The sequence below is a fragment of the Hippoglossus stenolepis genome, chromosome 14 (genome assembly GCF_022539355.2).
Source record: "Hippoglossus stenolepis isolate QCI-W04-F060 chromosome 14, HSTE1.2, whole genome shotgun sequence".
Lineage (NCBI taxonomy): Eukaryota > Metazoa > Chordata > Actinopteri > Pleuronectiformes > Pleuronectidae > Hippoglossus > Hippoglossus stenolepis.
Genome location: NC_061496.1, coordinates 25521681 through 25537092, shown reverse-complemented (window position 1 = coordinate 25537092; position 15412 = coordinate 25521681). Strand labels below are relative to the sequence as shown.

General features: G+C 40.1%; 1 protein-coding gene across 1 annotated transcript in view; it reads left to right on the top strand.

Moving 5' to 3' along the window:
- LOC118121298 (inactive N-acetylated-alpha-linked acidic dipeptidase-like protein 2) overlaps positions 1–15412 on the top strand; it is a 162823-nt gene that overhangs the window by 75637 nt on the left and 71774 nt on the right. The window contains exon 6 of the mRNA XM_047342998.1: positions 12360–12449. Within this exon, the coding sequence (XP_047198954.1) occupies positions 12360–12449 (90 nt within the window). The remainder of the gene's footprint in view (positions 1–12359; positions 12450–15412) is intronic.

Here is a 15412-nt window from a genome sequence, read left to right as displayed (position 1 = left end):
TCTTTCTAACTGTGAAAATGACCTGCAGTACTCTAACTGAGCTGAGGCAAGTGAAGACCGGCTGAAGGACTCACTCTGCATCAGCCTGAAACATTGGCTTCAGTGACCCCTCCTCAAACAGGCCCAGAGTATATTGTCACTTTCACTGTCTATGGTGCAGAGGGAGGTTGTAAAGCTTCGCGTTCATTTTACCTGGTTTATCTGCATACAAGCCAAATGTGAAGCCAATAAGAAATAAAAGGCACTCGAGATATCCAATCCACAGACAGACAGACAGACAGACAAACAGTGATCTCTGTAATTAGTACAGTGATAGACAATCCGTTGAGTTCTGATTTTGTCCACATTTTAAGTGTGGTCACACTGCTGCAGGTCATGGTCTCAGATTTGTTCCACACAGTTGGAGATTGTTAGCAAATGTTTACTGGTGGGACCAACGATTCCAACTGTCCATTTCTTCATCTGTCAAAACTCTATATACACTCCCGCCGCCAACATAACCACTAGCCCCCCCACCCTCCAGCAGAGTTTAAAACCCACAGTTTTGCAGTGAAGCAATCCAATTACACCCAGCACCTGGAAGGACAGGGAGGAAGAGGGACAACTAGACAGAGGGGAGACTGAGGAAGAAAAATAGAGAGAGAAAAATCAATGACAATCCAACTGAGGTGGAACTAAGCTTGACAATGGGCCTCCTCTCCCTGCTTCTGGGGGGTTTTTTTTGCAGGGAGTGATTAAAGTGTATGACTGTCTGGGTGTTTATTTCACATGAACTCACCACATTAACCTCTCCATCACTCTCAAGCATTTTTAGTTTCTTTATTCATCCTCTTTTGTTTTATCCATCTTCTGTTCTTTGTGTTTCCAGACTCTCATTATGTATCTGTCTCATGTCAAAGCTTTTATCTCGTGAGTGTAATCCTAGAGTAGTATGTTTGTATGAATCATATTTGTATATGACAGTCATTTTTTACTGTCCTGGTATTCAGGAGGTTTTCATTTCCCAAAATTTTAAGAATTCAACACAGATTTCATCACCTCAGTTCAAAACTAATTGTCAACAGTGTAAATAACTCTGAAAAGGCCGGCAAACAAACAAAGTACTTCCGGTAAGATTTTATTTTGATAAGGCTTATATTGACATGTTGGGTCTTTTATTTTGGCGGTTTTATTAATCAGCAGATGAGTGCCACTTTTGCACACTAACTGCAGGTGATTGTCCAAAGAATAAGGCGTTCTCGTGACGTGTGAAGCTTTTTGATGGATTATTAAGCACCAAGCTGGACTGGGAACAAGGTAAATGTGTCCCAACTTGGTATATGACCGTGTTTCATGCCTCTGTATCATAGTTTACCTGTTAACAGGTGTTTAAATGTATCGCTATAGTTACAGCCATGTTAATGCTAACCCACAAAGTGAATAAGAGTAATGCAGATAAACTTAACATTGAGTAATGCTTGTTTTCTAGCTTTTCAAGTGTTCACATGTAAGTGGACATGTTGTTTAAATTCCACAGGTGTGGTTTAATGGCATTTATGGTTAATGTTTATGCACGGTAAGAGCTGATGCAGCTCACCTGCAGCTCTTACCGTGTTCACAGAAGATGGTTTAAAAGAAATGCATTTTAACAAGCAGAACATCAGTAAGCTTCACCATTGACTGGCTGAGGTTCAATACAAACAATTGGAATGGCCCATCTTTACTTCCCACCCATAATTGTTTTGAACAAAAGAAAAAAAAAGTCTGTTTACAAAACACTACTGTAGCTTCTCATTCTCGCAGCACCGACTGTTGCTTTCACCAATTAAAATGACAAGCACTAGTTGCTGGTAATTAATGTTAATTATGTGAGCCACTGGATGCCGGGCCAAAATAAATTAGCAGGTCGTCGGCTTTGTGTGCTTTCTGCGAGCCGCTGTCAGAACTTGGCCAAACAACACTTCCAAGGGAAGGATCTGTGCTCTGTTCCCCCTCCACCACGAAACCAGCTACTCTGGCAACAATTTAGCTGACTGCAGCATTAATGTCCTCCATCACATTCTGCCAGTTTCAGTCATGTCATATGTTTAATTTAAATGAAACTGTAACATATAATTTATCATTTTTTATTTCAGTCCTGCATGCAAGGGCCCCAAACAGAATCTTTTTTACTTTTTATCAGACAACTTTATTTATTGATGGCTACCGGGACATGAAGAGGATTTCAACAAATATAATACATTGTATTATTTCATTGGAACAGTTACATATTTTATTTGAATGTAATACCTTCTGTTATGTGTTGTTACTTCCACAATTTAGTATACTGAGCATCTATGGTCAAAACAAGACACAGGTTGGGGCCACAGCAACCATGATAAGGATATCTACATACTACCAAATATATGTGGACTCACCCATATGTTACAGCTGAACATAAGAGTCCTTAACCAGTGGCATTCTTCTGCTGCTAACATCCTCCACTCCTCTTGTTTGTTCCAGCCACAAGAATAGATGAAGCTGCAAACTCTATTAGATCTGATCAAGTAATGCATCATATATCAGCAAAGAAGAAACATGTCTTGTTTTATATAAGACGGAACGTGTTTGTATTTGTTGCATCACTGTTCAGCCGCCACAGAACTGGTCCCTCTTTATATACTGCATAGGGATCTTTTTGGACTGACCACTCTCAAAATCGTGTCTACTCACATCCATTCTGCTTCTCATTAGGTCCCTTTTAGACTGGAAATAAAAAAGATATTCTTGCAAGGCGGGTTCACGTGTGTGTTCTGCAGGTTTGTTGGTATTATTTAATCTAAAGAACATCTAAGGAACTTTTTCTCTCAATAATCTCCCAACTGTGCCACCTCCCTCTTAAAACCTGTCAAATTATATCTACACTTGAATGTATCTCTTCCAGAGTAATGCATCGATGCAGTGTTGCTTCTGTGCTGAAGAAGTGTGCTGTGAATTTTTTATGCTTGTTTTCACCCCCTGTTCTCTCAGCTCTTACTTTCATCAGTTGTCACGGGAGCTCTCTACGGAAACACTCTCTGCCATATAAACAATTCATTAATGATTTCAGACACTGCGAGCATCACTTTGTCAAAAGAATACCTCAAAGAGTCCTTTATATGTTGTTTTTTCTTATAGGTTAGATTTAATGATGAGGATTTACCAAATGGATACAATAAATGCTATTTCAAGGTGTGCTCACAGCACTTTATTGAAAGAACAAAGATAAGAGTCAAGAAGAGGATATTAAGTTCTGTGCTATATAAATCAACAACCTAAGATGCATTCCTCAGCCAATTGATATTGTTCGTTGACCTCCTTTATCCCAGTTCTTTGAGCCAACAATTAACGTGTAATATTACCAGCCATCATGTAAAATTAACAGTTTGTCTCTGCAAAAAATGTGAGGAAGCTCTTGTATAATACGTCATAAGTTAACCATATTTTAGATTTAGAGTGTGCACAGAGTGATCTGCAAAACATCATTACATTATGAGAATCATGGGGATCACATGTAAGTTATGCCCATATAACTTATATAAAATGGAATCAATTCACTTAATTTGTATTTCTACAGCAGACATAATCACATAGGCACATAAGGTTGTGACCTTGCAATAGCGTAGAGAAGCCCAACATCCTCCGATTTTTCCTGTCACCCTTGAGATTTGACTGCAGAACTCCCACCCAGCATCAGTGCCAGAGTCCCATTGGCTCAGCATTGTGGAGGTCAGCATATATTCGGGCAGCTGTGGCTTCCACGGCTGCCAGAGAGAGCACAGCTGTTTCTCGCACCGGAAACAATGGCATCGTGCCGCACAATGTTGAACTAGCACTTTTTAGGGTTTTTTGCTGAGGCTGCCCTCCAAGGCAGTCTCAGAGAAGTCCATTCCAGACTTTTATTGGCAGCGTGTTTACCCGACCAAACAAGAAAACAGATCTGACAGAGAGTTCATTTAAAATGTTCGAAGGGTTTGACACACTGCCAGTATCAGTAACAGTATCTGGTGAGGGAATCCAATACAATTGAAGTCAATGGTGACTCACTTGCCGAAGTAAAGAGCCTCACTGGCGTGATATCTTTCTACGAGGTGGGTTCACGGACCCTCGGACACACCATCGTAATGGCTATGTCCGCTAGCTTAGCCCCTTCCAGTGGACATTTAGGCTTAAACACGGTGTAAATGACCTTGTTTCGAGTTGAATATGAATGTCAGGGCTTGCAGATGCTTGGATGACATCACACAAGCAGTACGAAGGCATGTTGTGTTTTTTCTGTTGTATTATTACGTCTGAAGTGCAAGTAAATTGTATCGGATCTGGATCCAACAAAGTTTACCCCTTCAACTCCAGAAGTCTTTTGTGGACTCAAACATTTCACCAACCCCTCCATCGGTATTGTTGTGAGTGGATGATTTTTCGGTGAACTAACCCTTTAAGCCTCGGAAATCCCGGACACACAGACCTGGTCCTAACCCAACACTTTACACACTCTTCACTCTTGGTGAATTAAAGGAAACCTAAACTATGCAATTAATCGTTAAGAGCCAGTATACTGCCTCATCTTAAATAGACTCTCCTGGCTCTCCTTAAACAAAGAAACTATCCCTGTCGAAACTGTGCTTGATAAAGTACAGCCTAAAACAAGAAAGGGAATCATAGCAACACACACAATGTTCTTTAGCTGTCAGGATACCCATTAACTGGCCAGAAAATTCAGTTTTTCATCTGTTCTTCTCAAAACCCACAACCTCCGGTTCTCGAGGAGGTTGTGGGTAGTCAAAGCATTACAATCAGTGAAAACATTACACAGAGAGCATTTGTTTGGTGTGTACATTTGCATCATTGCTGCCTCTCTGTAGATTCTCCCATTTGGAGTCTGTGGGATTCCATTTCAAACTGCAGTGTTGGTGCCAAAAGTAATATTTAGTAAAACGAAACCATTTCCACACACACTATGTAATGATATCCTAACAATGCCCATTTGCACGCACTCCAAACATTCAGCTGCAACTGTATTATACTGTCTATAGATGGTACAAGGCTGCAGAGAGGGTACTGACTGTAATGGCTGTGGAGCTACTGTATGATGCACAGGGAGGACCCAACATTACCAGGTTTATAGCCTCTATTCACCTGTAAAAGAAAAAGGTAATAGTGATATTATACTAGGTTTATGAAGCTCAGAGGTTTCATTGTTAATCGGAGTGATACAGGATATTATATTCATTGCGAGATCTGAATGTAAAGTGTCCTCTCGACTTACCCCATAGGTTGCAGAGTAGGAGTTAAGGTTTTTAATCAAAATTCAGTAAGTTTATTTTTTCCTCAAGGGCATCTGGTTTAATCGAGGACATTTTTGAGTGATAAGTGTATTATCTTTGTTGGTCAAATGATATTGTCTCTGTCCTTCATGCTCAGGAGGCACCTAATATCGAAGCGTATCGGAAAGGCTAACATTGAGTAAACCTTTTGCGTGTGTGTGTATGAGAGAGAGAGGGAGGGAGGAGGACAGAGGGACGAGTGCAATCATCTAGAATGGTGGGCGTCCTCTCCAATCCAGCCTCAGACCAGAGCTGGTTGAGCATATTAAACTGTCACAGAACTGCTATTGTTACTGAAGGTGATTACACCTCTGTGTTATTAATATAAAGACCATACTGGAGGCAAATAAAGCTGTCGGAGATGTATTAACAGACAGGTGCAGGGCTGGTTTCTTAGCATGATCAAGAACACTTCTAGATGTTTAAATGTTCATATTATAATATACTACACAAGTACATTTTCTTCAAGGGTCAATAGTTGGCCACGAATGTGGTTTCACAGAGCTTTTACACTCTCTATGGCATACAACTATGTCTATCCTTTAATTGACGTCAGACGGACATGCCGAGGGTGTATGTGCAGACAGAGATTGCAGCGGTAGAACTTGAGGAAATTTTAAATATGTTTACTTTTTGCGACATGATGCATGGCTTAATTTTTTTGTGAAATGCCAACACTGCTGGAAGAAGTGTACAGTCCAGACGCATTTGCACAGCGACACTTATTTGCTCTTGAGGCTCTTTACTTCAACAAATTCAATTTTAAATTAAAAATAATGAATACTTTAGATGAAAAGAGATAAAGTCCTTTGAAAAAATGCTGTCCAAAATTTAGGGTAATTGTCAGATATACATGAAGTAAAACAGAATCATCAAATTTATTATTTTGTGGTAAATCCTTTGTTGTCAATGAGAGCCTGAAGTCTTGGACTCACAGACATCAGCAGACACTTTGTATCTTCCGTGGTGATTCTCTCGCCTTGTTGTGGGGCAAGTGGAACACTGCAGTCAAACTTATAGTCAACCTACTTGACTGTAGACTTCGGATCGCTGTCCTGCTAAATGATTAATTTCTGTCAAATGAGCTTAGAAAATTAAACGGAATCTGAGCTCACAAAATGCTCCTGAAGATCTCTGTCTTCCTCTTATTGCCTCCGTCAGCAGTGAAATCATTAATAAACGCCGGTGTTTCACTTCCACTGGAGTCATTCATGCAACACAATCTTTGACACATAAGAGGTGGTTGCTTTGAGCTGTTCCCTTTTTCCTCCACACTTTCCTCTTCATCATCGCTATGATAGAGGTTGATTTTTCTTTCATGAGACAATTTGATTTTTTCGCAGTCTCTCTGTTTTTGTCACCTGCGGCCTGACCCTCTGCTTTTAAGGTTCATCAGGAGTTTTCATCCTGTGATGAATGTTCTGCAGTTCTGGTCATGAAGTGTTCTCTTGAATGTTTCTTGACTTAATTGCTATGCAGTCATAAAAAAGTTTTTCATCACCATCATTCACAAGACTCACACTCCTTCGTCTATCAAGTTATTTGCCATTTTCTATTTTCCAAGGGAACGTTTGCTTCTTTTTCAGAATGTGAAGATTTTCTCTGATGGGTTTTTGCTTTTTACCCTCAGTATAATACTCTAAGCAACCTCACTTCTGTCCATGGCAACTTTCAGTCAATTTTGAACCCCGTGTGAGCTTATTCATGTGAACAAGCTCACACACAGCAGCCCAAGAAACATTTATAGCCAAGTGTCCAATTAAAACCCCAAGCTTTATGCACTGTGTGTTGAAAGGGCTCTATCCCCCACGCAGTTTTCTATATTGATGCAAACTTACTAAAATAAAAGCTGAGGTTTGGTACTTTGATGTAGTATAAAGGTAAGTATACATATGCCTGGTTACAATGAGGACATTTTAGTTAAGTTAAACAATTAGGCAGCATTATTAAGTAAATAGAAGTGGCATTGATTTAGCTGCACTATTTAACGTGTTTAGTTATATAATGGGTCAAATTTCTTCATATTAAGTAAAAGTGGTCACGTATAATGACTAACCGAAAATCATTATAAGACAATCTACCCAAATCTGTGATAGACTCTTTTGATGATCTTTCATTGATCACTGTTGCTTCTTAATGTACTGATCGCTCTCTGTTAAACCTCTGTGCCACAAACGCAGCATAAACTGCAGATAGATAACATTTGCATCTAGCTGCTGAAAACACAGGAGCATCTAGTAGCAAGAGAGATATGAAATAGTCACAACAGCAGTTTGTGGAGACCAAAACAGAGCTAAGAGGGGAGTGAATGACAGATTTGTTACCAGAAATGGACTTCAGATGAATGGTAATGTTGTGCTGTGTCTATTGGATGTATAAACAGGCAGGTATATTTAGTAACGTGGCATGCTAGCCGTATCAACAGCAACATGTCCTAGTGTGTAAAACAGGTTTGTTCTACTTCTGCTCCCAAGTGGCCAAAAATACTGATCCACATTTCTTCAAGGTCCTCAAAAGTAATCATAGTGAAAACTGTTGATCTGAACAATTCCCAGGAGTCAGGGGCAAGAGTTGGTAAAACCTGTACCATAAAGTCCCATCTGTACCACACAGGTGATGGACACTCATCACCCAGCTTCCTATCTCTACACACAATGGGCAACATGCAAACAAAGAGACACTTACATAGGATGCATTCAACTAATGCAAACTAGTCAGCAAGTGCCCTGGTTTCTATATGGCAACATTGTTAACCAATGAGTCAAAATTACACTTAATTTTTGAATATGTACACAATATTCACATTGTGTATTCAACATCACTCCACAACTCTAAACTGAGAGTAATCCTAACATATAATTGATGTGGTAAACTGCAAATCCGTGACGATAAGGCTTGGATGGAACATGTGCACTCTTATTCATTCCTTACCAGTGAAGCTTGCACTGCATGCCATAATTATCAAGGTATAATATTTTGAGATGAGTAAAAAAAAATTACAATTTAAAAGAAATACCTCATTATATCATCAATTTGATAAAAAACAATCCATGGCAGTATTTTTGGTCAGAGAATAATCATTAAGATACCCAGCAAGAAAAAGAAAGGGAAAGGTAAGAGGAAGTGCTGAGATCAAGGCACAGACAGGGTCCGCATGGAGAAAGAAGAGCGGGGTCTATTCAGTGGTACAAACGGATCCAAGTACAAAGTGAATGGAACTCCGGTATCTTTGATCCTCGTCATCCTTCGCTTTGTTTTAGGCTTCAGCCTCCCTCAACCTTTCATCCTGACCCTGTGAAGTACAAAACAGAGTGCTTGATTCGACCTGCTGCTTAGCACCACATATCCATGGCTAATGGCACTGTACCATACTGAGGAGAAAGGCTCTGCAGGTGGATGCATGTGTGTGTGTGTGTGTGCACAAGATCTGCACACTCTCCAGACTTCAACTGGACAGAGAGAGAAAGCAAAGCGAGCTGCAAAGTGTTAATCATTTGCGAGAATGAATGCAATCGTTTTAGAACAAACTTTCTGAGCAGTTTGTGACTCCCATTGTGGAAAGAACACCACAAGTGTATCTGACTGCTGGATGTAGTTCAACAAGTAGAGTGATTTCTTTTGTAGGAAATTGCCACCTCTGTATAAATCCTTCACTTAGATTTCAGAAACACAGAGAAACTGAATTGTGTCAATTTAAATACCAGCTGTTAAAATGGAAGCGTACTAAAACCTTTGACCGCTTGTGTGTGTATAAGTTGTGAACCCAACACTGACATCATTGTCACTTTAGATAAACATGGTTGTTACACATCCAAAGCAACATTATCACATGAGTGAGTGGCAGTCTCGTGCTTATGGGAATTTATGTTCGTAGAGGATGGCCTGAAATGAAATAGGAAATGAGCACAAATATTAGATTGTTTCAGTGATTGAAAGAAAATACTCATAATAAAAATTTGTGAATATAACGTATTCAGTGCAGTGTTCAACATATTTATTGGAGGAAAACTCAGATTTAATGGTCATGTCATGTACCATTGTATGTGTGTGTGTGTGTGTGTGGGCCACTTCATCTTTTAATCACGTTAATGTACAGCACCATCAGTGGTCCTAATTTTAAACCACGCATCTATATAGTGGCAAGAAAAAGTGTGTTGGCTAGATTTTCTCTATTAATTGGTCATAAAATCTGGTCTGATCTTCATCTCGGTCACAACCCCAGACAAACACCATGCGCCTAAGCTGATTAGCATCAATTAGCTTTTGTTAATGTAGCAGAGGGTTTTAACAAAGTGTTTTCTCAACTCACAGTGTCGCACGTTTGACTGATGTATTCAATATAGACAAGAACAATAGAATGAGATGTTAGTTATTAGTTCAAACAGTTTATGTTGGTTCATAGTTGTAACTAAGATAAATAGCTGACCAAATTTTAACGCATCCTACGAAACTGCAGGTAATTTCAAAATGCTCACTTACTTTCTCTTGCCATTGGAAGCTCGACACAGCTTGACCACAGAGAAGGACAGCTGCAGAAATCCCCTGAGTTCAAACTGCACTAGAAGCCATCGCTCTGAGAGTCTGCACCACAGATGTAACCACGGGTTCGGTTCTAATTCCTCTGCTCTAAATGTAGGAAGTGACGCTTCTTCTTTGGAAACGCTGCCGATATTCAGCTTGACATCCACAACAGGGGCGCATTTCGGCAGATGTTACGCTCAATAATTCACACATTTATTCAGAGGCAGCACACAAAAGGGCTTCATAAAACTTTCTCCTTGGAGCTTCTTGGAAAGCATGAATATGTGAATTATTAACTAAAACTTTAATTCCCCATATGTTCCATATTGACTGGTTGAGATTGTTGGTTGGGTGCACATTTAAGCTTCTGTTCATGGCTAAGACATGTAACTATGTCCTTTAAAGGGGCCATGTAAGTTGTTGTTATTGCTTCATAGCCAATGTTAGCATTAACAGCTGTCATACCTTTACTCCGCAAAAGCTGTCTGCAGTGGGGGAAATCACCAGTGATAACTTTTGTTTTGCTTCTACTACTGTCACTTTGTTTCTTCTACTTAAGTTAGCATAGTAAAGCTAACCTCTAGTTTTCTCAACGCAGTGATGCTTGAAGATCTTGGGGACTGGGTGAATAGTCGCGTTTGGCGGCACTGAAATCATATATATATATATCACCTTTTAAAGGGGACATAGTTTGCTTGTTTTGGGGGTTCATAATTTGAATTTCCTTCTCAGCTCTCACACTCAGAATAAGCTCCTGCCCGCAATCGCCAGAAAAGGGCAGTATGCTCTGATTGGCCAGCAGGTCCAGTCTCATCTGATTGGTCCAGCATGTATTGTAAGTGTCATGCCCATTGAGGAAGTCCTCTAGTTGAGCTGCCGAGCTGCTAATGTGCACATTGATAAACAAAGATGGTGAATGGCATCAGAGAGAGGAGCCGGTAGTCCTGAAAATGTTCTACCAAGACTGGAGCAGGATGTTTTAGAGTGGTAAACACCATTGTTACTGTATCATTTCTTTATATATGAAGCATATATATAGTATATATATAAATATGTGTATAAATGGTATATGCTATACACATTCACATATGTCCTGATACAAATGCACAAATACAGTATTTATCATCCTCAGACATACCAGGACCAACTTTTTTTCATGTGTCGGGTATAAAGCAGAAACTGCATGTCTGCAAAAGAGTGCAAGCTCATGTTCCTGGACTGCCGGTGAAGATATTTCATTGCTGAGGTGTAGAATCCTCATATATGAAATGAATTCTTAAGGGTAGTGGGCTGATCAAACAAGAAATCAGAACAAGCACCATCCAGCAACTTGTTCTGTAAACAGTTATTTCAAAACTTTTACTTTCATCATGAGTATGTCAAAGGATCTATATGGACACTTGCAACTGTTAGAAATTACAGTTCCTGTCACTAGCCTGTTCAACCCTGTGTTTTTTAGCCTTCAGAAGGAATTTACAACTTCCGCATTTCTTGAACCAGTATCGATATAGAGTCTGGTGTTCATGTAACACTATAATGACCATGTGAATATCCAGTGGCCAGTTCCTCTGAAAACAGAACAGACAAAACCCAGGTGCCTCTCGGCCAACTCTCCTATCACAGGAGGACGAATCTCCTGCTTAATGTACCTTTAATAAAATGTACAAAATTAGTCTTGCATGATGGATTTTCAATATTTCAACATGTTATCATACAATCAACGCCATACACACCATAAGCCCATTTTCAACAAATACATACACACATTATTATGATTATTATTATTATTATTATACAGAAGCTTAATTTTAACAAACCTAGCAGGTTGATAGTTTCAAAGTAAACAAGGGTATTAATAAGGCAGTAACAGTGTTTCTGAAGTCACACAGAAGTTGTAACTTATTACTTGATTTGCAGGCTACACTGAGTAGAAAATTAGTGTTTGAACCTTTGATATTCTTCGTCTGCTACTTAATTTGACTCCCTGAAGGGAAAAAAAGAGCAAAAAAACCAATTCCTCTACAAAGGCAACACCGCAGCTTTGAAGTCACAATGCAGTGCTTTGTTTTGGGACACTAAAAGTATGCTGAGGCGACACTAAGGTAGTTTTTGGGGTGTGTGCAGTCGTGGTTACATGACTTTGTGTCAGCATGTGTGACTGTGTGTGTGTGGGTGTGTGTGCGTGCACATGTGTATGTGCGTATTTGACAGCAGTACAAAACGTCCTGGCAGCTCTGGGGCCTTGAGAGCCTTTAGTGTTGTTTCCTGTCAAAAGCTTGACAGGTCACTCCAGTTGTTTTTCATCTCTTAGAACAGAATAGAACAAACTAGAATATAAAAGACAAGAAGCAGAGTGAAGAGTCGTGTTTGAAGTTTGTAATCACTGTGGTCCCTCGATGACAAAGGATTTCTGAATGAGATAAGGATTTGATTTGAAGAGACATCACAGGGATATAAATGATATTGTTGTGGTGTCATGTACGTGACAGTTGCTTCTTCCTCTGTTTTTCACCTCAGAACACCGGTTTCCTGTCAGAGGCCCAGTTTTCTGTGGAATCGCCAGAGACCCTGGACCCACTTTTCAAGTTCCATGAAACCATTGCGAAGGTAGGACCACCATGACTATCCCTACTTCGACCTGCACTATGACTGGTGTGCCTTCCAAATCATTCAACAATAAACCAGTATCTCACAGTTTAATGTGCAGAGAAAGTAAAAGGCAAGGAAAGGGGAAAATGAGAAAACATTATGTAAAATGCAAATCCTCGCATGCACAAGAATAGAGTCCAGACAGTGGCTCTTTAGCAAGATGTTTCCATCTGTACATTGGCATATGCAAAGTGATAAGTGAAATGGAGACGTGTCAATGCATAATATAGCAAAACTGCAGCAAAACTTGTAATATGGAAAAAAATAGACTGTGGGGGGGGGATGGGTGTAGTGTTTGAGTCCACAAAACACTTCTGGAGTCTTGGGGGTAAACTTTGTTAGAGCAGAATCCAATACAATTGAAGTCAATGGTGAGTCCTTCTTAAGCCTAAATGTTCGCTGATATATTCCGACGAGGTGCGTTCAGAGACCGTCGGAAATGCTAACGTCCGCTAGCGTAGCCACTTCTGTTGGACGTTTAAGTTTAAAACACAGTGGAAATGACCTCGTGCCCACTCATCAGCTAATAAAATGTCCTAATACAGTGCCACAATGAGCAAAGAAGGAAAACAGCACCATTCATTTTATTCATTGTAAGACACCTTTATTCACCAGTGTTTATTGTTACTTCAGACCTGCCTGAGATGGTTGTCCTCTCTTTTGCTTGAAAATCTTAAGCGTTTGACCGCTTTTTGTGTTGAGTTGTGGTGAAGCACTGGCAGCGTCCTATCGCGGCTGCTAGGCAACTGTAAAGCCAGCCGCTGTCAGTCGATCAGCTGGTGTGGCAGATGAAATTACCAGGGTCATTAGGTAAGTAAAGCATTAGAAAAGGCACCATCCATTGGAGCTGCAGCAATCGAAGCCTAATAGTGTTTGATTATATTGTGTGTAGATGAAACAGGCTGTGCAGGGACAGTCAGGACTGATGTTACTTTCAGTTCCTAACTCAACAGATCTGATGAAGAAAGCCATTTTGTTTGCGGAGGTCAAACAGGTTGGTGTTAGATATCAAACATGATCATTGTGCAATTCACAAGAATTGCCAATTTGCTCACTTAAAAATGAACATTGTACATGGAACATGGAAATTGGTGCTATCATCATTTGCTGCCTTTTTTCACAAGTTAAAAATAAATACGTTGGTGGTGCTTCCCCTTCAGCCGCGTGGAGCCAAGATGGTGCGGGTTGAGGGTGAGAATTCTCCAACATCTTGAGCTCAACTTTGACCGTTTTGAGTCCATCAATCAATTACATAAAGGGCACTGCATGTGACAGTGAATTGAGACACAGCAATAGCCTCCTGTTTTCTTCATTTTGCAACGCAAGTTAGAACTTTTCTCTCCGACAATGACTGGGTAAAAGTCCGATAAAATATACACTGCTGACATGGGCTGTTGCCAAATTAGGATCTCTATCTCAGCTAACAGATTGGACTCTTTTAAAATAGCCCTCACAGTTAGGAGGAACGCTCTCATTGCTTATAAATGCCACCAGTTCACCACAGTTGCTGCCACTGTAGAATAGCTGTCACAGTTTACAAATTACATAACGCACAGTGACATTTTCATTATCTTTTATGGAGAGCCGGCTCTAAATGAAGACGCTTAATTTTGGTGTGTCCTTACCTCACATGTGTGAAAGTACACTTAGTGTACAAGTACTGCCTGGCAGGAAAACTGCACTGCCACATTTTTCAAGCTGTTAACGCAGACGGATCAACTTACTGAGTAGTTCCACCTCCTCAACGCCACCGTCTCAAACAAAGGGCCTTGTATTACGTACAGCAGTACAGTGTATAGAAGAAGACGGACGCAGTTTAATTGGCGAGAGATCTTCTTTTTGTGCTTTAGGTGCTAACTATTTGGACATTCTTTCTGCAGTGTATCATAGTAGTGCAGTGCCAATTCTAAACCCGCCTGTTTGGAATGGCTGTTGTCCGATCCTGTGTTAATGCTCCAGAGCAGCTTCAGAATTATTCCTTGTAATTAGTGAGTCCTCCTCAAACAGTTCTACAATATACTGTCACTTATTAATGTTTGTTTATTAATGTATCAATGTTTTTTCATAAAATGCAACTGAAATTGCTTTATTATTTTCATTTGTGTGGTTAATATATGAGTTTGAAATATTTACTTAGGTGTATATTACATTTCAGAAATGTGTTAAGTTTTCAAAGCAAAAGCTCCGCAATTTGCTTGAGCATTGCCGCAACAAAAAGGACATTGTGCTTTTAATTGCCAGACAGGAAGAGATTTTGTGAACGTGTTTGTCATGGTGGAGATCAGCACCCGTAGCTGGTCAGTACGTCTGTGCCTGTGTCAGTCCAATATGGTGAAATAAAAAATAATCAAATTATCCAAACGATGTGGCAGTGACGTTTAACCAAGTTGCCGACCACTGCTGTGGTTTATCCGAGGTTGTAGAAGAAGACATGTTCAACTCGCTCTACCGACTGAAGGCACACTGCCCCGCCCACACTAACTACTATATAAAGCTGATCCAAAATCTTGGGACTGAATAATTCCTACACAAATGCTGTTTAAATAATTTGGTTATATAATTATTAAAGTAATATTTTACAGTTTTTACTGGCTCTGTCAGTAATTTTCTGCTCCCCTCGGTGTCTCTATCATTCACACTGTGCACTGCCAAGCAAATTCAGCCAAACTGAGCGAGGCCCGCCATCTCCTCCGGCTCTCTACACATTGTCTTGCTGTTGTTCTTGCCCAGTCTGAGTTTACACGTGTGTCCGATGACACTGTGTGTGTGTGTCAGTGTAAGAGAGAGAGGAGGAGGGCGAGCAGCGTCTGGATTAGCTGAATTAATGAATGAATGAGCGCTCTCTGAAGAAAGATTTAACTCATTAAGGAAAGTATCGATCTTTTTTTGATGATCAGTGTTGAAAGTGAGGGGTCATTTAA